Here is a 24,796-nt window from a genome sequence, read left to right as displayed (position 1 = left end):
TCATGCTCCCCATGAATTGGCAAGGGGGCAAAAGTGGCCAAGAGGGTGGGTGGGGATCATGAGTTGGCATGGGGAGTGGGGGGTTGGAGGGGGGAGAGGGGATGTGAGAGGGAAAGGCTAAAGGGCCAATCAGCTTTTAATACAACTGGAAGGAAGTCCCACAGAACTGAGGCGAGCCTTGTAATCAGCCCACCTTGGCACTCGGCCACCTCCTTGGTTGCTTATGCTCTGCTTCCAGACCTAACTCTATCCACAACTGCTCCCTGACTACCGCCCCATTCTGTAGTGAAGATTGTGACATTCTTTCTACCAAGCCCGGCCCAGTGAGTTGGGAATTTTCCAATTCTAGCTAACTGCCTCTGTAGGAAAAATCCAGTCCATAAGATCAGAACGGTTACAGCACAAATGGAGGCTGTGTAGTCAGTCATATCATGCTGACTCTCTGAAAGAGCAACTCATCTAGCCCCACGGCCCATCCTTTCCCCCGGAGTCTTCAGAGAATGGTTTTTGAAAGGCACCACTGAATCTGCCTCCACCACAGTCTAAAGCAATGCATTGCAAATTCTAACCACTCACTGCATAAAAAAGCTTTTCCTCATGTTTTCCTCATCTATCATTATCCTATCTCATTTCTATACTATTGCTTCCTTTGTCAGATTCATTTTGGTTTCTGTAATGCAAAGTGCTCATTTATTAACATAGTCATGCTCTCTGCCTCCACAATATTATCTCCTCTTTGCTCCTTAAATGCTCCACTTTTCCCTTAATTATACTCTTACTAGTTAACATTTATAAAAGAATCTAGCGTTCCCTTTTATGTTACCTGCTAATCTACTGCCATACACTCTCTTTGCCCTTTTATTTCCTGTTTCAGTCCTCCTCTGCCCTTCCTGCAGCTTGACGCTCAATTGTACTATGAACCTGATTTATCATGTCTCCATTTGCTGATTCATCTTAATCTCAATATCACCCAGGGAGCTTTATCTTTGGATGGCCTTCCTTTCCCCCCCGTAGGAATATGTTCAGAACTATTAGTATATCTGGAATTATTGTACTGTGGTGTATTAGTTGACAAGGCTAGGCTGAAAACCAACTGAAACAACATGAATCACAATCCTCTGTTGCAGAGCAATGTAATATTTGTGATCTAAACTTCTTACCTGGATATATCTTGGTGAAAACCATTTACAAGTAATGGCATCTTGGGAGGCAAAGTTTTACTGGTGTTAATTGACCTTCTGGTGCGAGCAGAATATAGCAATAGACAGAAACAAACAGAAAGTGTAAAGAGAAACAAAAACCCTATCAAACATATAACAAAAGTGAAGAACACAACGTAAACTGAGTAAATTATTATTGTAATCCATTCCATAATTTAATTATCAAGAGGAATAACAGAGTAGTTTGGATTGGTGCAGGAGGAACACAATAAAGTTCATCATGGCACAACTAGACTTGTTCTGTGTGAACTATCCCGATCAGAATAGGAATATTGTTCCATGTGAAACATCCGGATCAGAATAATAACAAAGCAGATGGGAGCTACCGAAGCTATGAGCGGCTGGCATCACCACTTTTATTGCCTGAAAGGGTGGTAGAGGCAGAAACCCTCATAACATTTAAGAAGTATTTGGATGTGCACTTGCAATGCCATGGCAAACAAGGCTATGGGCCTAGTGCTGGAAAATGGGATTAGAATAGTTTGGTACTTGTTTGACCGGCGCAGACTCGATGGGCCGAAGGACCTTTTTTTGTGCTGTAGACCTCTATGACTCTATGAACACTGAGAGATCTGGACTCTGTCAATGTAGGAAAGAGTCACGGGCCTCAAGATGGAGCCATCTGACATCCATGGCCTCAGTGGGGAGCCTGTCCAACACTGGGAAGATTTAATAACTAATAACCAATAACTGGCTGCTCGCCCCTGCCATTTGGGTAGCTGTTGCCGTTCTGAACCTGCCTCCAGCAAGAACATTCACAACTTTCACAAATTCCCTTCCCTCCAATCTCCAAAGCCATCTCCATGCGGCTGAGAAGATTCTGCCCATTGTCCCCTAAGCTCTTTCTCTAATGATGGTTGAGTGCCTGACTAATGGAATGTCTACAGAAACTGGGCATTAACCTTTGCTAGGTTACATCATCGGTATGGAGGATCCATCTTGAGGCAGGATGAAACTTGCAGCAACCTAATTTATTCTGCATCCTAGTCAATGTTAACCAAGGACAATTTTAATTAAAGACAATTAAGGATGTTGTCGCAACCATTTGTTTATCTAAGCTCTATTTTGCCCCTTAATACATACAGTTTGGACAGCGAACTTGGAGACGTGAAGGTGTAACTAGGATAAACTCAATAAACGTTGGCTCATGACAGGTAGGAGCATTTACATAAGGAAGCACCAAAAGAGTATTACAGATAAGTCAAGAACTGCAGTGTGGCAAAGCAACATTAGCTGACTGGTTACAGCTTATTTGGAGCTGGGAGAGAAAGAGCAACCTCTGTAGAAGAAAATACAATTGATGGATTGAATATTTGCCTTGCTTTGTGTCTCTTTCTCAGTCAGCAGGATTCTGATGGAACAGGATGATTTAACAACTGGTGAAAATATGTATTTTTGTACCAGTTATAGACATGAATTAATAACAGACATGAAGCTCTATTATGTACATTCATAGAAATCATGCTGAAAATAGACATGCAAATTAAGACATGGTACAGGAATATGATAAAAACCACTTGTCTAACATTGCTCTTTTCTCAGGATTTGGGGAAATATTTGTTCATTGCTACAGTTCACACAAGCTAGTGAAATCACGGGAGTACATGGGTTAGAGTGTGCTTTTCTTAAGACTGCAGCTTTGTTAACAATAAAGCTAGCAACCCATTAGAATGTAACTGCAAAACAATACTTTTAACACTTTTCAAACAATGTAGAATCTACTTCATTGGCATACATTTGAAAAGGTTTATTGTCTGACTGTGGCAGGTGTAATTTTGATGGCTGAATTGCAATGGGAAAATACCAATATTAATTTATGGTAAGGCCTTCCACTTGTCAGTGACCTCAGTCATGGAGAAACCAAGCACGTTGTATGAGGGAGAACAGCTTCCATATAGGTAAAATAATTCACCTCAGATACTAGGTTGAAATCTGTGAGAAGTTGCTTAAGAACATAGGAAAAGCATAGGACATGTGTGAACAAAAGGAGAGTTGTGGTTGTTACAAATACCTAAAACACTGTACCAAGACAAAAACGTTAGCAAGGATATAGAAAGAGAACGAGCTTGAATTTGAAATAGCGGGGGTATTCTAATTATATTGTAAAGTCATGAGGGAAAGAGAGAGAATAAACTGCAGGAAGCAACTTTCAGGAGTCAAATCAATATGTTTAATACAAACATTCACATAAAACAGCATGAATCAACATCACACCAGTGGAGGTCCCTAATCACGGAAAAACCCATTCTAAATGAGGTGGAGCTAAATGAGTTGTTCAGGAAAGAGAGATTGGAGGGCACAGAGACTAGAGACAGGAGAGATGTGAAGAACTACCAGCATGTTTCACAGGGTAAATTTTGCATAACCTTAAAGCGCCTTGTTATTTTTCATCTACCTTTACAGATTTTGGGTCAGCATGAGACTCCATTCTAGATTCACCATCATCAGTCTCCCCTGTTAGTGAGCCCACTGTCACTTACCATCAGCAGCCTACCTTTACTGTCCATTACTAGTCATACAATATGAGGGACAATAACAAGGAAAATCCCTAATGTGAACTGTACGTCGTAATCTCAGTCCCCTGTCTCTAGCTTTTCGCCATGCCCATTGAAAGCTCAAGTATTGCCTGCTCCCATGATTCCATTATCAGTAAGCTGTTGACCACCCAACTTCGCTTCCTAGTCCTGATACTAGCTGACTATTCCAACACACTTCTAGCTGGCATCCCACGTTCTACCCTCCAACATCAAAACTCTGCTGCCCATGACCTAAATCGCACCAAATCTTGTTCACCTATCAGCCCTATACTTCCTGACCTACACTGGCTCTTGATTAAACAATTGGTCAATTTAGAACCATAGAAAAGTGAAAGCACAGGAAGAGGCCTCTCATTCTTGTTTTCAAATTCCTCCATGACCGTGCCCCTCCCTATTTCTGTAATCTCCTCCAGTCCCACTCTGAGATATCAGTGCTCCTTCAGTTATTGCCTCATGAGTATTATCGCTCCATCACTTGGGGCCATGTTTTCAGCTGTCTGGGCCCCAAGCTCTGAAATTCCCTCCCTAAACCTCTCTGCTTTGCTTTCCTCCTTTAAAATGTTCCTTAAAACCTACCTCTTTGAGCAAGCTTTTGGTCATCTCCTTATGTGGTTCAGTGTCAAACTTTGTATGATAATGCTCCTGGGGACATTTTATCATCCTAAGGGTGCTATGTAAATAAAAGTTGCTGTTGTTGACGTTGCATATGGTTCCCTGTCCTCAGTCACTTCTGTGCAACCTCTGACATGGTTGACCACACCATCCATCTTGAACGTTTCTCCTCAATTGTCCAGTTCAATAGCCTTTTCCACTCTTACTAATTGACCAACTATAGCCAAAACATTTCTACAAGCTGCTCCTCTTCAGGAACCAACATCTTCAAAGTCTTGGAGTCACCTTTCGTTCTTGTTCCTCATCATTTGTCTCTTGACAATGTTATTTGCAAACATGCAGTCAGTTTCTACATGACCGCTGATGACACCTAGCTCTAGTCACCCTTGACCCTTCCATGGAATTGTTACTATAGAGGGAGAGATTGGCATGGCAACAAGGAAACTGATATTGGGAGGGTATATTGAACTTGGAGGGAAGGCAGTGTAGACTTACCAGAAATAGTATCTGACTTAAAACATAAGAGACTAATCCAAGAGTGGCAGGTTCTGCCACAAGTGCCACATATGAGGTGGCACTGTGGGTTGCTATTTTCAGTGTTGGCACCTAGTACCTAGCTGCTGTAACCACTACTTCAGCAACTGCAGTCATTTGTGAATTAAAACTCCTAACTTCACATCAAAACAGAATTATAAGAAAATACCCTTTGGACCAAATAATGAACAATCCCTAAATGCAATATAGTAAAATGCCCCAGTAAAGTCACACTTGCTGCTTTGTGGATCTGGCCATGATATTCCTTGATATTCATAAAGGTCCTGTACAGCTCATCCCTGTTGTAGATGCATTTTTAGTTTGTACAGATGGGCCACAAACTCAACTTAGCCTGGTAAGATCCAAAAGGGAGGACTAATGTCAAATGGCAGTGCTCGGAGAGGCTGAGAATTGATGCAAGGAGCTGGTTTAGTCCATAACATGGACTGAAAATCTCATTTCTTGCTGCACATTTTCAAAACAGCTATTTGGTTTAATGGGAATCAATCTTGCTTTTAAAGGGAAACAGTTCAGAGAAAATTGATTACTTTCTCAATAAAAACACTTTGAGATCAACATCCTTTTTTGTGAATTACTCATGAGTGCAGCTTTCAGCAATGCCCAGCTGATTCTGTATTAATGAAGATACCATTAACAGTGGGTTAAATGCAAAAGGACATAGCATGCCATGGTGTGTTTACATTGCAGTGATTTTTTAAATAAAGGGTCAGATCTAACATCTTACAGGGATATGCTCTAAACGTGAAGCAATGTTAGGAAGGTGATCACAGGTACATGTTGTGATAAACTAACAGCTGATTAGGGTGGATCATGTAGCTGAAATTTTGTTTTAGTAAATTTAATTTATATCTTAGTAGTATTGTCAAAAGCTGTTGAGCACACCAAATACAAACTATGAAAATGATTGCCACTCAATATTATTCACCATGAAGATGAAAGACAGAATAGCAGAAACATAAATTGTAGCTGTTTTTATAACATAACAGGATGTCTGTCAATAAACTGTACATATTTTGCAACTGAAAACCATTATTACAATAAAAATACTAAACCAATGTTAAAAAGCTCATTCACAGGTTACCTTCACTTACAGAATGAGAAGGATGTCTTGAATGTTGTTAGGCTGCTATATTTACCTGGCAGTATACAGGCACTCTGCACTCCTTCCTCGCTTTGCTCTGGGCAGCATAAGGAACTCGCTGCACAGACATGATGAGTGGGGAGCAATGAAGTGAGGAGAAAAGATGGAGCAATGAAAAAGAAAGTGAGATCTGATGAAGATGCTACTGATAGTGAACAAATCAAAACCTTTTCATTTTACATGATACAATGACACAAGCACTTAAAATCTGAAAACTAACAGGCCAATATTTATTAATGCTGTAGAGAAAATGCATTTAAATGCATCATGGCTCCAAGTACAGAACAGCCACAAGATAATTCAATGATTAATATGTTCTGTTTAATTTAACTGCTCATCTAGAGCCATTCCATTCTCCATGCAGAAGAATCAAATGGCCCAACGTTATAGGAACCTTTCATCCCAGGTCAGAAAGCAAGGGCAAAATAAAAGGATGTCCCACTTTGGAAACCATGTCCCATTAGGCTCAGAATTGTGCATGTTAATTTATTTCCTAACAATTAAAAAAAAATAATAATCACTAGCATAGTGCAGCAGTGTAAGTGTGGAGACAGCAAGGAGTTAATGCACTGATGTAAATTCACCCGCAGGTCTACATTTAAACCAGTCCATCCTCTCAACAGGAGCTCAGTGTAAATATCCAATGCCCTCACCAGGGCAACAGATCAGCTACAGTATATGGTTTGCCTCTTCTGTTCTGTTGAGATGGTGGACTGTAACATAATTGCAATTTACCTACAATAATAAATAACAATATTTGCCAAATAAACATTATTCATAAAATTTGGTCCTTACGTTTTCTACTTGAGAAAAACAAACAAGGATATTAAAGGTGTGATTTGAAAGGACAGCATTTATTCAATCCCAGTACTAAAATTAAAGTTCGGCTATAAATTGTAGCTCAACCTTCAAAAGCAACTATTCCTCCTTTTGTTTGAAATAAACCTGCTCACAACAAGATGGTATTTCAGAAAATCTGTCAAATCCAGTCATAAATCGTTTGCTATTTGGATTACATCAGGAGTTTTCTGTCACTTTGCCTGGTTAACTAGAGAAGCACTCGCTGTGCAGAATTTGAAATCTAGCACCAGCGCAGTGGTCATCAAGCCAAGCCAGAGAGTCTGAAATCTGACTTTTACAGGGAAGAATTTCAGTGCCTCACAGATCACTCCCTTCTGCCCCCTTCATACTTGTTAAGAACAAAATATGATTAGAGGTGAAAATGGACTGGGTTTGATGGAGGGATGTGTGAACCTGATGATGTGCTGTTATTAATTTTAAATTAATATGTCTGCTTTCAGAAAAGCTCAGCATATGATCAGCTAACCATTATAATATTGTCCCTTCACCCATACAATCTAAATGGGAGACCCGAAGGACTTTAATGAGAAGCATTGGCACAAACGATTGGCGGAAACTGTTGTTTACAGGCCTCAATACTGTTGCATTGTAATACTTAACAAAGCAAATACATATACAGCCTAGGAGGAGGCCATTAGGCCCATCTTCTCTGCTGGCTCTTTGAAAGAGAAATCGCATTAATTCTATTCTCCTCTTCTTTTCCCCATAGCCCTGAGATGATTTTTCTTTTCAATTATATATCCAATTCCCTTTTGAAAGTTATTATTAATCTGCTTCAGGCAATGTATTCCAGATCATGAAAACAGTAAAATTAATTCTCCTGATACACACATCTTCATAACACAATCAGCTCACATTAAATCTACATCAAAAGTATAGAGAAGGCTCACAGATCCAAATAGACCATATATTTATACATTGAGATTCTGTTCTGATCCATTGAACAGTAGTATCAGCTTTAGGTAATGTCTTTGTCATTCACTTTGCTTTAGACAGGTTTAGGAATGATCGTATGTGCACCCACCACCCACCCAGCGCCACCCCAATCCCACCCCCCTGCAACCCCACGCCATCCTATCAGGTACTGTCAGGTTGAAATTTCTGCATTTACTATTTTATCAAACAAGATAACATGAATTAGGAGCTGCATTTGGCCAGTTCCACTCACGTGAACTTTACTAAAATTGAACAGAGCAATTTCACCTTATGTTCTTAAATCCTTCTTTCTTTTCAAAATCTGTTCTTTGACAGCCTGACAGTGACTGGTTTCACAAGATTTTCAATCATGACTGCAGGTGCAAATGGAATGCTGTAATACAACTTTCCCGTCTGTCCAAGCTGTGCAATGCATTGCACTGGAGTGCTGCTTTGGGTTGCAATAGAGTGCTTAAGTTGGAGATTGCTGACAGAGAATTTAAGGGTTAATTTCTATCTAAAGTCTAGTCTTTCTTTAATTTAGTAATTAACTAAAAGTTTCTGTTTGGGTTGGAAGAAGGTGAGTTTTAGGCCAGCTTTAAAACAGGGCTTATACAGGCTCTGCTTGCAGCTACAACTAGTTAATTAGATAACTGGCTTAAACAGGTTTTCAGAGGCTAGATTCAGAAAGTATAAAAACAGGCCATCTTACAGTGCTCATTTTGTCTGCACTGGAGTGCTGCTTTGGGCTGCCGTAGAGTGCTTAAGTTGGGGTTTAGTGACTGAGGGAGTTCGGTGAGGAGGGAACGAGGTGATCCTTTGAGTACCGTGAGTACGGTCAGGTAAGTATTTACTACTTTTATCGCTTATAGTTTTTAAGGTCTTATTTTGTGGTTCATCGTTTGTAACGGCTATATTCTGTAACAATGAGGAGCAGGGAAGAAAGGGCCTAGAGTAATTGATATTTTTTGTTGTTAAGTATCTTCCAAAAGGTTTAATTTAATTTAAAGGGGTAAGTCATGGCAGGAGAGCTCAAAGCCGTGGTGTGCTCCTCCTGCTCTATGTGGGAAGCCAGGAACATTTCCAGTGCCCGGGGCCAGCAAGTGAGCGGGAGATGTCTCCATCTGCAACTCCTGGAAACCTGGGTTTCGGAGCTGGAGCGGCGGCCGGGGACACTATGGAGCATCCGTGAGGCAGAGAGTATCATAGATAGCACGTATAGAGAGGTGGTCACACCGCAGGCTATGGGTCCACAGGCAGGAAGGGAATGGGTGGCCACCAGGCAGAGCAAGAGGACTAGGCAGGCAGTGCAGGAATCTTCTGTGGCTATTCCCTTGCAAAACAGATATACCACTTTGGATACTGTTGGCGGGAATGGCCTCTCAGGGGAAAGCAGGAACAGCCAAATTCATTGCACCATGGTTGGCTCTGCTGCACAGGGGAGGAGTAAAAAGTGTGGGAATGTAATAGTTATAGGGGATTCAATTGTAAGAGGAATAGATAGGCGTTTCTGTGGTCGCAAACCAGACTCCAGGATGGTATGTTTCCTCCCTGGTGCTAGGGTCAAGGATGTCTCAGAGCGGCTACAGGACATTCTGAAGGGGGAGGGTGAACAGCCAGTGGTTGTGGTACACATTGGTACAAACGACATAGGTAAAAAAAGGGATGAGGTCCTAAAAGCGGAATATAGGGAGTTAGGAAGTAAGTTGAAAAGTAGGACCTCAAAGGTAGTGATCTCAGGATTACTACCAGTGTCACGTGCTAGTCAGAGTAGAAATAGCAGAGTATACCGGATGAATACGTGGCTGAAGAGATGGTGTGAGGGGGAGGGTTTCAGATTCCTGAGTTATTGGGATCGGTTCTGGGGGAGGTGGGACCAGTACAAACTGGACGGGTTACACCTGGGCAGAATTGGGACTGATGCCTAGGGGGAATATTTGTTAGAGTGGTTGGGGAGCGTTTAAACTAAAATGGCAGGGGGTTAGGAACCTATGCAAGGAGTCAGAGGAAGGGGAATCAAGGACAAGAACAAAAGGCAGAAAGGGGAATAAGAAAAGTGATAGGCAAAGAAATCAAGGGCCAGTCTCAGTGAAAAATAGTGGGAACAGGACAAGTAATGTTAAAAAAACAAGCCTTAAGGCTTTGTGCCTTAACGCGAGGAGCATTTGCAATAAAGTGGATGAATTAACCGCACAAAAAGATGTAAACATGTATGATATAGTTGGGATTAAGGAGACATGGCTGCAGGGTGACCAGGGATGGGAACTGAACATCCAGGGGTATTCAGTATTTAGGAAGGACAGGCAAAAAGCAAAAGGCGGTGGAGTTACATTACTGGTTAAAGAAGAAATTAACACAGTAGTGAGGAAAGATATTAGCTCTGACAATGTAAAATCTGTATGGGTAGAGCTGAGAAACACTAAGGAACAAAAAATGTTAGTGGGGGTTGTATTTAAACTGTAGTGCTGATGTTGGGAATGGCATTAAACAGGAAATTAGAGATGCATGCAATAAAGGAACATCTGTAATTATGGGTGACTTTAATCTGCATATAGATTGGGCAAACTAAATTAGTAACAATACCGTAGAGGAGGAATTCCGGGATGGTTTTCTGGACCAATACGTTGAGGAACCAACTAAAGAACAGGCCACCCTAGACTGGGTATTGTGTAATGAGAAAGGAATAATTGGCAATCTAGTTATTTGAGGCCCCTTGGGGATGAGTAACCATATAATAGAATTCTTCATCAAGATGGAGAGTGACGTAGTTGATTCTGAGACTAGGGTCCGAATCTTAAAAAAGGAAACTACGACGGTATGAGGCGCGAGTTGGCTATGATGGATTGGGAAACATTACTTAAAGGGATGACGGTGGATAGGCAATGGCAAACATTCAAAGAGCGCATGGGTGAACTGCAACAATTGTTTATTCCAGTCTGGCGCAAAAGTAAAACAGGAAAGGTGGCCAAATCATGGCTTACAAGGGAAATTAGAGATACTATTAGATGCAAGGAAGAGGCATACAAATTGGCCAGAAAAAACAACAGATCTGAGGATTGGAAGCAGTTTAGAATTCAGCAAAGGAGGACCAAGGGATTGATTAAGCAGGGGAAATAGAGTACGAGAGTAAGCTTGTGGGGAACATAAAAACTGACTGTAAAAGTTTCTATAGGTATGTGAAGAGAAAAAGATTGGTAAAGACAAATGTAGGTCCCTTATAGTCAGAAATAGGGGAATTTATAATGAGGAACAAAGAATTGGCTGACCAACTAAATACATGCTTTGGTTCTGTCTTCACTTAGGAGGACACAAATAACATACCAGAAATGTTGGGGAACACAGGGTTTAGTGAGAGGGAGGAACTGAAAGAAATCAGTATTAGTAGGGAAATGGTGTTGGAGAAATTGATGGGATTGAAGGCCGATAAATCCCCAGGGCCTGATAATCTACATCCCAGAGTACTTAAGGAATTGGCCCTAGAAATAGTGGATGCATTGGTGGTCATCTTCCGAGATTCTATAGACTCTGGAACAGTCCCTACAGATTGGAGGGTAGCTAATGTAACCCCACTATTTAAAAAGGGAGGTAGAGAGAAAACAGGGAATTATAGACCAGTCAGCCTGATGTCGGTAGTGGGGAAAATTCTAGAGTCCATTATAAAAGATTTAATAGCTGAGCTCTTGGAAAACAGTGGCAGAATCAGATAGAGTCAGCATGGATTTACGAAAGAGAAATCATGCTTGACAAATCTACTGGAATTTTTTGAGGATGTAACTAGTAGAGTTGATGAGGGGGAGCCAGTGGATGTGGTTTATTTGGACTTTCAGAAGGCTTTCGACAAAGTGCCACATAAGAGATGAGCGTGTAAAATTAAAGCGAATGGGATTAGGGGTAGTGTATTGAGATTGGTAGAAAACTGGTTGGCAGACAGGGAACAAAGAGTAGGAATAAACGGGTCTTTTTCCGAATGGCAGGCAGTGACTCGTGGGGTACCGCAGGGATCGGTGCTGGGACCCCAGCTATTCACAATATATATTAATGATTCAGATGCGGGAACTAAATGTAATATCTCCAAATTTGCAGATGACTCAAAGCTGGATGGGAGGGTGAGCTGTGAGGAGGATGCAGAGATGCTTCAGTGTGATTTGGACAAGCTGAATGAGTGGACAAATGCATGGCAATTGCAGTATAATGTGGATAAATGTGAGGTTATCCACTTTGGTAGCAAAAAACAGGAAGGCAGATTATTATCTGAATGGCTATAAATTGAGAGAGGGGAATGTACAATGAGACTTGGGTGTTCTCGTACACCAGTCGCTGAAGGTAAGCATGCAGGTGCAGCAGGCGGTAAAGAAGGCAAATGGTATGTTGGCCTTCATAGCCAGAGGATTCGAGTACAAGAGCAGGGATGTCTTGCTGCAATTGTACAGGGCCTTGGTGAGACCACACCTGGACTGTTGTGTGCAGTTTTGGTCTCCTTATCTGAGGAAGGATGTTCTTGTTGTCGAGGGAGTGCAGCAAAGGTTTACCAGACTGATTCCTGGGATGGCAGGACTGACATATGAGGAGAGATTGAGTCGGTTAGGATTATATTCACTGGAGTTCAGAAGAATGAGGGGGGATCTCATAGAAACCTATAAAATTCTAACAGGACTAGACAGGGTAGATGCAGGAAGGATGTTCCCGATGGTGGGGGAGTCCAGAACCAGGGGTCACAGTCTGAGGATACGGGGTAGACCGTTTAGGAATGAGATGAGGAGAAATTTCTTCACCCAGAGAGTGATGAGGTCTGTGGAATTCGCTACCACAGAAAGTAGTTGAGGCCAAAACATTGTATGTTTTCAAGAAAGAGTTAGATATAGCTCATGGGGCAAAAGGGATCAAAGGATATGGGGAGAAAACAGGAGCAGGCTATTGAGTTGGATGATCAGCCACGATCATAATGAATGGCGGAGCAGGCTCAAAGGGCCGAATGGTCTACTCCTGCTCCTATTTTCTATGTTTCTTTGTTTCTAATGCTGACCTAGGTGAATCTTCCAGAGCAGAACTTACCATACAAGGTGCTACCATGCAATCTACCAACCACAGGGCTGGCAAATTCAGGGGTGAAATATCCAGCTCTGCAGCAACTCTCCAATAGGAAAGTTTTTTTTTGCACTACGTCATTTGGGAAATATTTTCTATAGTCTGAACTGTTATAGAATCATACAACTTACAGCAGAGAATGAAGCAATTCAGCCTATTGTGCCTGTGTCAGCTCTTTGAAAGAGCTTTCCAATTCAGTTGCACACACTGACTTTTCCCCCATAACCCTATAAATTAGTTCTCTTCAAGTAAACGCCCAATGACTTTTTAAAAGTTCCTATGGAATCTGATTCCACCAGCATTGTAGATTGTTAATTCCAGGCCCTATTTTGTGTGAAGCAATTTCTTCTAATTATTTTAAATTTATGCCCTCCGATTGCTGACCCACTTACAAGAGAAAGCAGTCTCTTCCTAATTACTCTATGAAAACCCCTCAATTTTCAACATTGCAATTAAATCTCTTCTATGGAGAGCAACACCAGCTTCTCCAAACTCTGCATATTCACTGAAGTTTCTCAAACCTAGCATCATCCTGGTAAACTTCCTCTTTACCCTTTCTAAAGGCTTCATATCCTCCCTAAAGTCGAGTACCCAGAATTTTACACAACACCCTGGCTGAGGCCAAGCTAGTGATTTGTGGAGGTTTAGCCTGATTTTTCTTGATTTTGTATTCAATGCCCATATTCACAAAGCCAATTATCCCATACGCTTTCTTAACACCAAATCCTGACAAAGATTTGTGAATAGGCAACCCCTAAGTCTCCTCTACACAGGACAGACCAGATGTAGACTGGGTGATTCTTTGTGGAACACCTCTGTTCAGTGTGCAAACATGACCCCAAGCTTCCAGTTGCATGTCATTTTAATTCTCCACCTTGCTCCAACTCTGACCTCTCAGTCCCTCATCTGCTATAGTTGTCTCATCTTTTGACTAGGCACATTACAGCCTTCCAAACTCAACACTGAGTTCAAAAATTTTATATCATAACTATTTTGTTTGTCTCTCTTTGCTGCCTTGTTTTTATTTCTCATTTCTCTCTGAATTCCTTTACTTTGCATTTGGATGGAAATTATCCTGCCATTCACACCTTCTCTGGATACATCTTTTGTTTCCTTACTCCATGTGCATTCCCTTTGGCTTTGCACCTTTTGCAGCTTTTGTCATTTAATCTCTCCTGCCCACTACCCTATCACAGACCTTTCATTTTGTTCTTATTCCTACCCTACCCCCTCACTAGCTCAAAACCTATTACATTTCTAACTTTTCTCACTTCTGATGAAAGATCACAGACCTGAAACATTAGCTGTTTCTCTCTCCACAGATGCTACCAGACTAACTGAGTATTCCAGCATTTTCTATTTTTATTTTAGATTTTCAGCATCCACAGTATTTTGCTTTTCTTCAAACGTAAACATCCCTCTTCTATTTCAATAGTCAGCCTGTTACAAATTTTATGGTGAAATGTATTTTCAGATGGAGTCTCACCACATGGACATGACATCTCCACCAGTAAGAAGTTTACCTTTTAAGCTCAACTACAGGGAGTCTTGACAATGAAATCTATTGTCGCCTATTGTAGCCTACACTGGAAATTGTCATTGTGCACATGCACTCTCAAGTCTTTCGTTTATTTGCTGGAAGGTAAAGTGATGAGCACACTACTGAGGTAATGCCATTTTAAAGCAACAAGCAGGTTTATTTTACCTTCTTAATCATCGTGCAAACACAATAGGCCAAATGGCCTCCTTCTGCACCGTTATAACCCTGTGATTCTGTGATCTGACTAGCAGGAGCACAGTTTTCCATGATTTTGTGTTTGCCAGTCTAATTTAGTGTTCTTTGGAATATAGCAAACTATGCTGTACTACCCATTAACTGGTGATCTCTAACCAAAGGAGAGAGGTTCTCTCCTCTGTTTTCCACTGCAAATTTCTGCAGATTCTTTTGAATTGCAGCTATTACAGGAAGCCAAATATATGATCTTGGAGGTAAGTGTTGATGCAGCTTAGAGGGAGAAGAGTCTGCTGAAGTCCTCCCCACATTAGCAGGACGACACTGAACCTTAGCACAATTCCCTGGGGGCACAGGAAATGGTGATTAGGATGGGAAATCTCCTGTAACACGTGTCATGCTCCCCCATTGTCATCTGTGCATAGCAGCTGGGAAACATTGGCCAGCAGTGGTCTTGGCAGGGGTGGGGAAAGGGGAATCCTGATCAGCCACACCGCATGAATGTTTCAATATTCTATGCTGTGATGCCACCCAGTTTATAGCAGAATCAAGAAGCTAGTTTCCCTATCCGGAGAGTCGATCACTGACTATTGCTTCTAGTTAGATTTCATGGTTTGAATTGAACAGCTTAAGGAGTGATATCTGTATGTACCTCCAGTCAAATATTAAATAAATAATGAGAAGCAAGTGTTTCAGCAGCCAAAGTACTTTGAGCAACCCTTATTATTTTCTCAGCTTCCCAAGCGAAAGGACAACATTTCCTATTCTCACCCATCAAAAATATGATGAAACCAGCTGCACTCAAATACTCATCAGAAAGATTAGCATATAAAGCATCACATTTTCTTTGGGTCATTTAAGGATGAGAATTTAAGCATGCATTTCTCTAGATTTAATTTTAAAAATGTTTTATTTGCCCTTAAAACATTCTTGATTTTGGGTTTTTCATCATAATACTTAACTCCAACAAATTAAAACTAGCATCTGGTCAAGCCTGGGCGCACAACCAGATCAAATGACCAATCAACTTCACAATTGCTCTGATTCTTCTTCAGGTATAACATTATCTTTCTCTGATGACTTGGTATGATTAACTGAGATGGGGGTAGCACACGCTATATAGGATTATTGATGTGATCACCCTGCAGAAACCTGGCTTTTACATTGATACATTTCCACTTCCGTGAATGTGCGGCCAAAAGAGCTAACATGATTTTCAAGGTTATTTTTCCAGCTGTGGGAAAGTCCACTCCAACATCTGTATCACCTAATAAGTCTTCAAAATCCCTAGTAACTAGCGTGATTTTAGCTTTATATGTCCCATCTGCAGGAACAATTTCAGGACAAAGTTGGTTTCCACCTATCTGGTACTTCAGAATAAACTCCACGCTCTCTCCAACTATCCCATTCCCATTGTTTTGCCTTTCTTATTAATTTATCCTCAAGTTTATTGGAAGTTAACAAATCTTCACCATCATGAGGATGTGGTCTTCATCTGTTTCATTGTCTAATCTATTCAAACCAGAGCCTCGACATGCAGTTCTGTGTCTTCCAGATCGACTACTGCGAGACCTTCCTCTTGCACTATTGGAGAGTTTTCCTCTGGTACGTCATCGTTTTCTGAAACAAAAACCACTTCCGTGTTCACTATCATCCTTGCTCTGTGCTTTCTTGTCCAGAGAGGGTAATGTATATTTGGATATGATAACTCTGTCCTGTGTGTCACGATCACTATCCAGATCTTAATCTACTGTACTCTGTTCTTCAGCATCTTCATCACAAAACAGAGTATTTGAGGTGCAAGATGTCTCATTTACTTCTATCAGCTGCCCAGTCTGAGACAGTCTAATTAATTCTAATTAATCATGAAGAATGAACCTTATTAATTTTATTGTCATGTTTAAGTGTTGTCTTACCATCACAACCCATTGGGCAGAATTCTCTGCCTGTCGGGCGGGCAGGCCCGACCCAATCTTCGGTGGGTGGGGAGACGATCCCTGCCGGAGAAGCAGGCCGCACCACCATTTTATGTGGGCGGGCCAATTAAGGCCCACCCAGCGTGACGCCCGGCGGGAAGCACTATGTGCTTCCTGTGCGGGCAGAGGGGATTCCCCAAAAGCGAGAGTGCGCTCTTTCGCGCATGCACACTAAAGAGCGCACATCTCCCTGAGGCTAAGTGCTGCCTCAGGGAGATCGCTTACACTTTGAAAAAGATTAAAAATAGAAAAAAAAATTCCCCAACACGTCCCCCTCATGTGACAATGAGATGGGACATGTTCATAATTTACACTGTAACTTTATTAAACTTTTTAAAACCTCGCATGAAACCTCATCCCGCCTGTAGATGAGGTTTCATGTTTTCTCTATTTGCCACCGGGACTCCTGGCCTGCCCGCCAACCTTAAGGTTGGACGGGCAGGTCTTTTAATTGTATAATTGATCCTGTCAATGGCCTCAATTGGCCATTGACAGGTCGGCGGGTGCGCAGCTGATTTTGCTGCGCCCCCGCCTTCCTGAAAATTTAAATGAGGTGGGATGACGTCGGGGGTTCCGCCCGATGTCATCCCACATCATTTTACGCGTCGGCGAGCGGGCCCTGCCCCCTACTCGCCGACGGCAAAATTCTGCCCTAAGTCTTATAATTTCCTATGACTCTGTCTTTTGTAATATATCATATTTCCTGAATTAAATTCTGTCTCAGATGGGCTTATATGATGCCTCAGTGCCCTCCGGGATTTCTTCAAGAGCACAGACTTGACCAAAGCACTTCTCCCTGAATGTGAGACATTCATATCTGCAGAAAAGCAGCATTTTATTCACAAGTCCCTATTAATAAAGTCTAGAATACCATATGCTTTTTTAACTGCACTCAACCTGTCCTGCCACCTTTGTGCACATATACTCCCAGGTCGCTCTGCTTCTGCACCCCATTTAGAACTGTGCCCTTTATTTTATATTGTATCTCCATGTCTATTGTCATGGGACTAGTAATCCAGAGACCCAGGGTAATGCGCTGGGGACCTGGATTCAAATGCCACCATGACAGGTGGTGAAATTTGAATTCAATAAAAATCTGGAATTAAAAGTCAAACGATGACCATGAAAGCATTGTCGACTGCTGAGAAAACCCATCGGGTTCACTAATGTTCTTCAGGAAAGGAAATCTTTCATCTTTACCTGGACTGGCCTACATATTACTCTAGACCCACAGCAATGTGGTTGGCTCTTAAATACCTTCTAAAATGGTCTAGCAAGGCACTCAGTTCTCAAGGGCAATTAGGGCTGGGCAATTCATGCTGTCTTAGTCAGCGATGCCCTTATCCCATGAATGAATTTTTAAAAATGTTCTTCCTACCAAAATGAATCACTTCCCACTTCTCTGCATTAAATTTCATCTGCTACTTACCTGCCCATTCCACCAGCCTGTCTATGTACTTTTGAGGTTTAACAAAATGGTTTAACAATTCATGGATCATAATACTTCCAAGTTTTACCCGCTGGCCACAATGGCGGGTTTTTGTACTGTATTGTCTGCTTCCCGCCTCATTAATTATGCAGCCACAGGAAACACGCCGTCTCGCTGGCGGGCAGCCTCTGAATAGCCCACCACACTGTTATCACACCGTTTCCTCACTCCGGGTGCACACAGTTCTCAATGCTTGCAGCCCAGGACTGCTCCAGTGAAGACATGGCCCTGAAAGCCAAGAAGAGTTCAGTGACCCATCACTGGAATGGCTTTTGGAGGCCCACCATGATGTCCTCCATCACCACTCTGGCCACAGGAGATCCAGCAATCGCGCCACTACAGCTTGGGAGGCAGTAGCAGTGATGGTCAGTGCCAACGCTGCACAGGAGAGGTTGGCCATCCAGTGCAGAAAGAGGATGAATGATCTCATCCATGCCGTTAGGGTAAATCAACCATCTTATTACTTTAAACTCACACACTCACAAGCCCATCACACATTCACTGGCATCTTACTCACTGCCAGCTCAAGGGATATCACCACTCACTCTCTCTCACATATCCATCTGGCCTCATCTCCTCTGGAGACTTCCTCCTCAGCCCTCATCATCTTGAGGTCACTTGCACAGATCAACACATGCGCCCACACATACCCTAGGATACCCCACTTCCCCAGTAATGCCCTCGCCCTACAGCCTCTTCCCTTGCGTGAGGCCACTTCTCCCACTTCCCCAAACAAGCCACAGCCCTGCAGCCATTGAAAAGCCACCCTCACCTTATGGCTGCTCTGTCCAGAAGCCCCTCTAAAATTGATGTGGTGCTGCCTGCGAAGCCTGGCGCTGATGACCGCGAGTGCTGACCGAAGCAAGGTACGCAAACAAACCTCAAAGTGCAGCTCGCCAGGTGCAGGTCGCTTACGTACAGCTGTGAAATGTGTTGGTGTGCAATCACGTCTACTTGCCCGGATGATCCAGCGTGGGTGGCTGATTCTGGTGAGCAGGGCTTATAATGAGATGCTAAAGTATTGAAATTAGGTTCCTGACTTGTGGTAGTGGGAGACGCAGCCTGCCATTGATGGGTGGAGTGGATGATTGCAATCTGGTTTCACCAAATTTTATTCTCGCCATATTGTCCGCTCAGCCCCTCCATGACGCCCATGCCACTGGGAGCAGAAAATTCAGGCCATTCAGTGGAGAGGGTTTTCCTTTATAACATTTAAAATATTACATACTTGTATGTAATGCTTGTATAAAAGTCAAATTTTTGAGACCAACTTTTTGGGACAAAAGTAATGGGGTTGACTGTCACATGGGTAATGTTTTTGAGGATTGACACGTGTCCTTGATTTGGGCCTGAAAAAAGCTGTCACAATGGAATAAAGTAAAAACCAACAACACAAAAGAATTCACTTTCTCTAACACTTATTTATTTTATAACGTAACAAGATATTTACAGTTCATTCAACACAATGTAAAAATATAACAATGAATTAACTACAACACTTCACTTTGAAGTCCTTCAAAATCATTCTGATCATTATCTGAATTACTGAACAATTCATCCCAATAGCCTGGTTGGATAATATCATCATCATTTGGATCTTCCTGACCTTCTTCATCATTTTCGGTAGTACCAGTAACTTCAGCATCATTCCATAAGTAATCGTCCTTGTACTGTCCAGTGTATTTAATATTCCACATTTTAGAAATGATTTTTTGACAATATTGGGATCAAGTTCATGCCATGTGTCTCTGACCCATTGACACAATGCTGCGAGTGAGGTATATTTACGCCTTTTGTGAATGTTTTTTTGCCTTCCAATGCCTAGTTTCTCCACATCTTTCAGATACTGTCCTTGAGAGGTTTATTTAGATTCACATCCGAGGCTAAACACTTGTATGATCGCGGTGAATAACTACCATGCCGGAGTTGATCGATCTCACATCACTGATTACATAGTCGACAAGGTGGGATTTGAACATGTCCCAGCTGAGCAAACCTTTTTCTTCGCAATAGTCTTCCTGGTCTCAAATTCCACAGTTCTTTGATCCGTTTCTTGAAACCGCCTTCATCCATCCAGCATCGTGAACATGGACGACAATGTTTTTCTGAAATTTCTCTTTGGGGAGAGTTTTCTACTTGAATATCATCATCAGTTTTAATTTTGAGCCATCTGCCATACAAGATGGAACCATTGTGAACCCCATCTTCTCATGGACAGTTTTTCTACCAATGTCACTCGCAGCATTGTATGTTTTCAAGAAGGAGTTAGATATAGCTCTTGGGGTGAAAGGGATCAAAGGATATGGGGAGAAAGTGGGAGCAGGCTATTGAGTTTGATGATCAGCCATGATCATAATGAATGGCAGAGCAGGCTCGAAGGGCCGAAAGGCCTATTCCTGCTCCTAGTTTCTATGTATGTTTTCTATGTAACGATCTTGTTGGTCACCATGTCGAAGTTCATCGGTGGTTCATCCAGCTGTCCAATGCAGGCCAATTGATATGCATTCTTTTCTCAATGTTGGATGATAAAACAGTGGAATTTGATGATTTTCTTGTTGAGATCAGGTGACAGATGCTGTGAAGTTTTTGTTTTGTGTACTAAATCGTGCCTTTTTATGAAACTTAAGAGCCACCTGGCACTAGCCTTGAATTGTGAAGAGCCATCTTTCTTCATTTCTCTGAGGGCGTAGAGTCAGATGGCTCCGGGGGTGATAACATCACCATTTTTGCCGATGCTCGTTAACACATTATGAAACCTTTTTTCTCTGGTTTAAATCAAGCAGCATACTTGTGATTCTTTCTCAAAGGCATCATGATACAATCATGTGGCATTAGCCTAGTCTTGGCTGGGTGATTGCCACTAGAATTAGTGGGAGGGAAAATCAAAAGGTTCCTGCATTTCCCTTTAAATTAATGAACTGTAGTAATTACCAGTAAGTAATTAATAATCAAAATGTGGTTTAATCCCTGAAAAACTAGAGTTGACTTTTACATAGGGTATTTAAAAAATCATGCTTTGTCGGCCAAAAGTCATGGGGTTGACTTTTACACGAGATCGACTTACACATGAGCATATCTGGTACTAGCAATGCTCCCTGAACTTTGCTTGACATTCAAGTTGATTTCCAGTACGTCATTCTGCATTACAGAAAAGGATAATTTCACCTTCTATCTCCATTTGAGCTAGCTGATAGTTTGTATATCCAAAAAGCAATATTTTAACATCCCAAGTTATAGAAACTAATAGATAATTCTAAAATACTAACAAGAACAGTAATAAAACCTGACACTGATGCATAACTAAATGGAATGCTGTAAATTGTGTACACATGAAGAGATTCCTATCTAGAGGAAATGTCTAATTTCATAAGGAACTAATTTTTCTATTTCAATGAAAAAAATAAATCCTTATTAAAAAATTCCAATCAACTGGATATAGTATTTCCCTGGCACTGATCCAGCCTTAATTCCTGTAATCCGCCAAGTATCAATCTATTGCCTTAAACTTTTTTACATCTTTAGCTGGCCGAAGGGAGTCGTCAGAACAAACATTTGCTTTCATGTGATATCAGTGTGATATCAGCAATGATGCAGATTGGATTACAGCTTGGCATACTTAAATCCTGTCGATTTGCTATTTTTCCTATTTTATCTTTAAAATTTGTACAATTAAATGCATATTTTCAAGGTATTAAGTTCCATTAAACTAAACAGTGAAGTTCCTAGGTCCTGATAATAACACAAAGACGGGATTGGAGCTGTGGGGGTAATGAATGCACGATATTGTGGGATATGAAAGAATGTTTAATTCTAACAGGATTGCCCTATTATCATTCACTTCCTGGTTTTATGTCTCCATTGTGAATAAGTGGATCCCCATGACACCATTTCACCTCAACTATTTAAAGACCCAGTTTACAGGTGCAATGGAGGAGGGTGTCTGGAGTTAGACAGTGAGGTATTTGAAGGAGCAAACTGAGGGACATTTCTACCAAGAAGGAAAAAGCTGTACTCAAGTTCAATGGCTTATCTGTGGATGCTCTGCTGGGTACATTAAGAGCTAGACAAGAAATCCTCTTTCTCAGCAAGGTAAAAAAGAAATTGGCAGCTACAAATAAGGCAGCTTGGTTGGAGGTGGACCAGGAAGTGAGTAGCTGGGGTGTGGATCAGTGCAGGAAGTGATTCAAAGTCCAACCAGGTTGAGAGAAATGAATAAAGTTGTCGCCAGATTCATCTATATGTTACTGTGTAACGCTTCTCACTCTCGTCAACCACACTCCAGTCCCACCACTTCTCACTCCAAATTCACTGTCAGCAGCACCCATCTCCTTCAATGCACATCCTTATATCCCCTTTTCTCCATACATAGCTGTCCATGTAATCTGATAACACCTCGGTGATTTCCCTCAATTCTCAGCGCACATCCTCAAATGGTACTGTCAACATGTTCCTCAATGCATACCAGTGCTCCTCATGATGCACACGCTTGATTGTCACTGTCCATTTGATTACACTTGCCTTACTGCCACTCGCTGGTCTATTGTGCCCTCTTTCAGGAGAAGAGAGCACAGAATGCTAGGGAGAGGGGAAGAACTGGAACTGGACACCTCCTGGTTGTAGAGCTTTATTGGCAGAGATTACCTGAATTTGGACTAAAGTGACATATCAGCCTCCCTATATGTATCTGAGATAGTGAGATTGATAGTGCATTGCAGCAGTGTGACAGCATTAATCTTTTAGGTCCACATCTCCAACACAGTCATCTTAAATTGCCTTTGGCACTTTTTCAAATATGATAACTTTAATCACGTGTATTTCAACATTTGTAAAGTTCCATGTCTAAAACTTATCAGTCTCCTCCCTCTTTCAGTACCACCATGCAAAGATATCACGTCCCTACCCAGAGCAACTTACTCTGGCTAAGGGCACACCATTACAGGAGACATCACTGCAGGACACATGTAGCGAAGACAGGAACGCAAATACAGGCTTCACTGCATTCTCTCAGGAAGTCAGGTGGGTGTCACCTGGTGAATAGCAAGACACAAGTAAGTACAGAGAACGGAAGAAGGCACAGCTGTCTCCATCAGAGGATGCCATGTTTTATCAGTTGTACAGGGATGCTGAACCCTTAGGGATCATCCAATAAAAGGAGATTGCAGGATGCACAGAAACAATAGAGCACTTCACTATTTAAGAAGGGAAAGAAAGATAAACGAAAAAAGTAGAGTTCTATTCGTCTATCATTAGTTGTAGTCAAGAATACAGGAATTGTCATTCGGACAGAATGGCTAAGCATTTGAACAAATATGAGCTGATCAGAGACAACAAATATGGATTTGTAAAGAGTAAATTGTATTTAACAGGCCTTGTTGAATTTGTTGATAAGGGAATGTCTGAAGATATTACTTACATTGACTTCCAGAAGGTATTTGATATGGAGAACAAAACAGTACTCAGTATTCTGTACTCAGTACACAGTACACAGCACTCAGTACTGAGCACACAGTTCTCAGTACTCAGAACACAGTGCTCAGTACACAGTGCTAAGTACACAGTGCTCAGTACACAGTGCTCAGTACTCAGTACACAGTACGCAGTACTCAGTACACAGGACACAGGACACAGCACTCAGTAGACAGTACTCAGTACAAGGTACACAGTACACAATACTCAGTACACATACACAGTACTCAGTACATATACACAGCACTCAGTACTCTGTACACAGTGCACAGTGCTCAGTACACAGTAGTCAGTGCACAGTACACAGTACTCTGTACACAGTACTCAGTGCACAGCACACAGTTACTCAGTACACATCAATCAGTACGCAGTACACAATACTCAGTACACAGTACACAGGACTAAGTACACAGCTCTCAGTACACAGTTCTCAGTACACAGTTCTCAGTACACAGTACTCAGTACACAGTACTCAGTACACAGTACACGGTAATCAGAACACACTACTCAGTACACAGTACTCAATGCACAGTACTCAGTATATAATACTAAGTACACATTACACATCACTCAGTACTCAGTACGCAGTACATAATACTCAGTACACAGTACTCAGTACACAGTACCCAGTACACAGTACTCAGTACACAGTTCTCAGTACACAGTTCTCAGTACACAGTACTCAGTACACAGTACACGGTAATCAGTACACACTACTCAGTACACAATACTCAATGCACAATACTCAGTACACAATACTCAGTATGTAATACTAAGTACACAGTACACATCACTCAGTACTCAGTACGCAGTACACAATACTCAGTACACAGTAGACCATACTCAGTACACAGTTCTCAGTACACAGTTCTCAGCACACAGTTCTCAGCACACAGTTCTCAGCACACAGTTCTCAGTACACAGATCTCAGTACTCAGCACACAGTGCTCAGTACTCAGCACACAGTGCTCAGTACACAGTACTCAGTACATAGTATTCATTACACAGTACACGGTAATCAGAACACACTACTCAGTACACAATACTCAATGCACAGTACTCAGTACATAATACTCAATATATAATACTAAGTACACAGTACACATCACTCAGTGCACAGAACACAGTACACAGCACTCAGTAGACAGTACTCAGTACACAGCACTCAGTACAAAGCACACAGTGCTCGGCACTCGGTGCTCAGCAC

General features: G+C 41.7%; 1 protein-coding gene across 1 annotated transcript in view; it reads right to left on the bottom strand.

The window, feature by feature from the left end:
* LOC144680645 (regulating synaptic membrane exocytosis protein 1-like) overlaps positions 1-24,796 on the bottom strand; it is a 704,348-nt gene that overhangs the window by 441,080 nt on the left and 238,472 nt on the right. Inside the window, exon 15 of the mRNA XM_078541863.1 lies at positions 6,061-6,123. Coding sequence (XP_078397989.1) covers positions 6,061-6,123 — 63 coding nt within the window. The remainder of the gene's footprint in view (positions 1-6,060; positions 6,124-24,796) is intronic.

Source organism: Cetorhinus maximus, chromosome 5 (genome assembly GCF_964194155.1).
Source record: "Cetorhinus maximus chromosome 5, sCetMax3.hap1.1, whole genome shotgun sequence".
NCBI lineage: Eukaryota > Metazoa > Chordata > Chondrichthyes > Lamniformes > Cetorhinidae > Cetorhinus > Cetorhinus maximus.
This window is presented reverse-complemented; position numbering and strand designations above follow the sequence as displayed.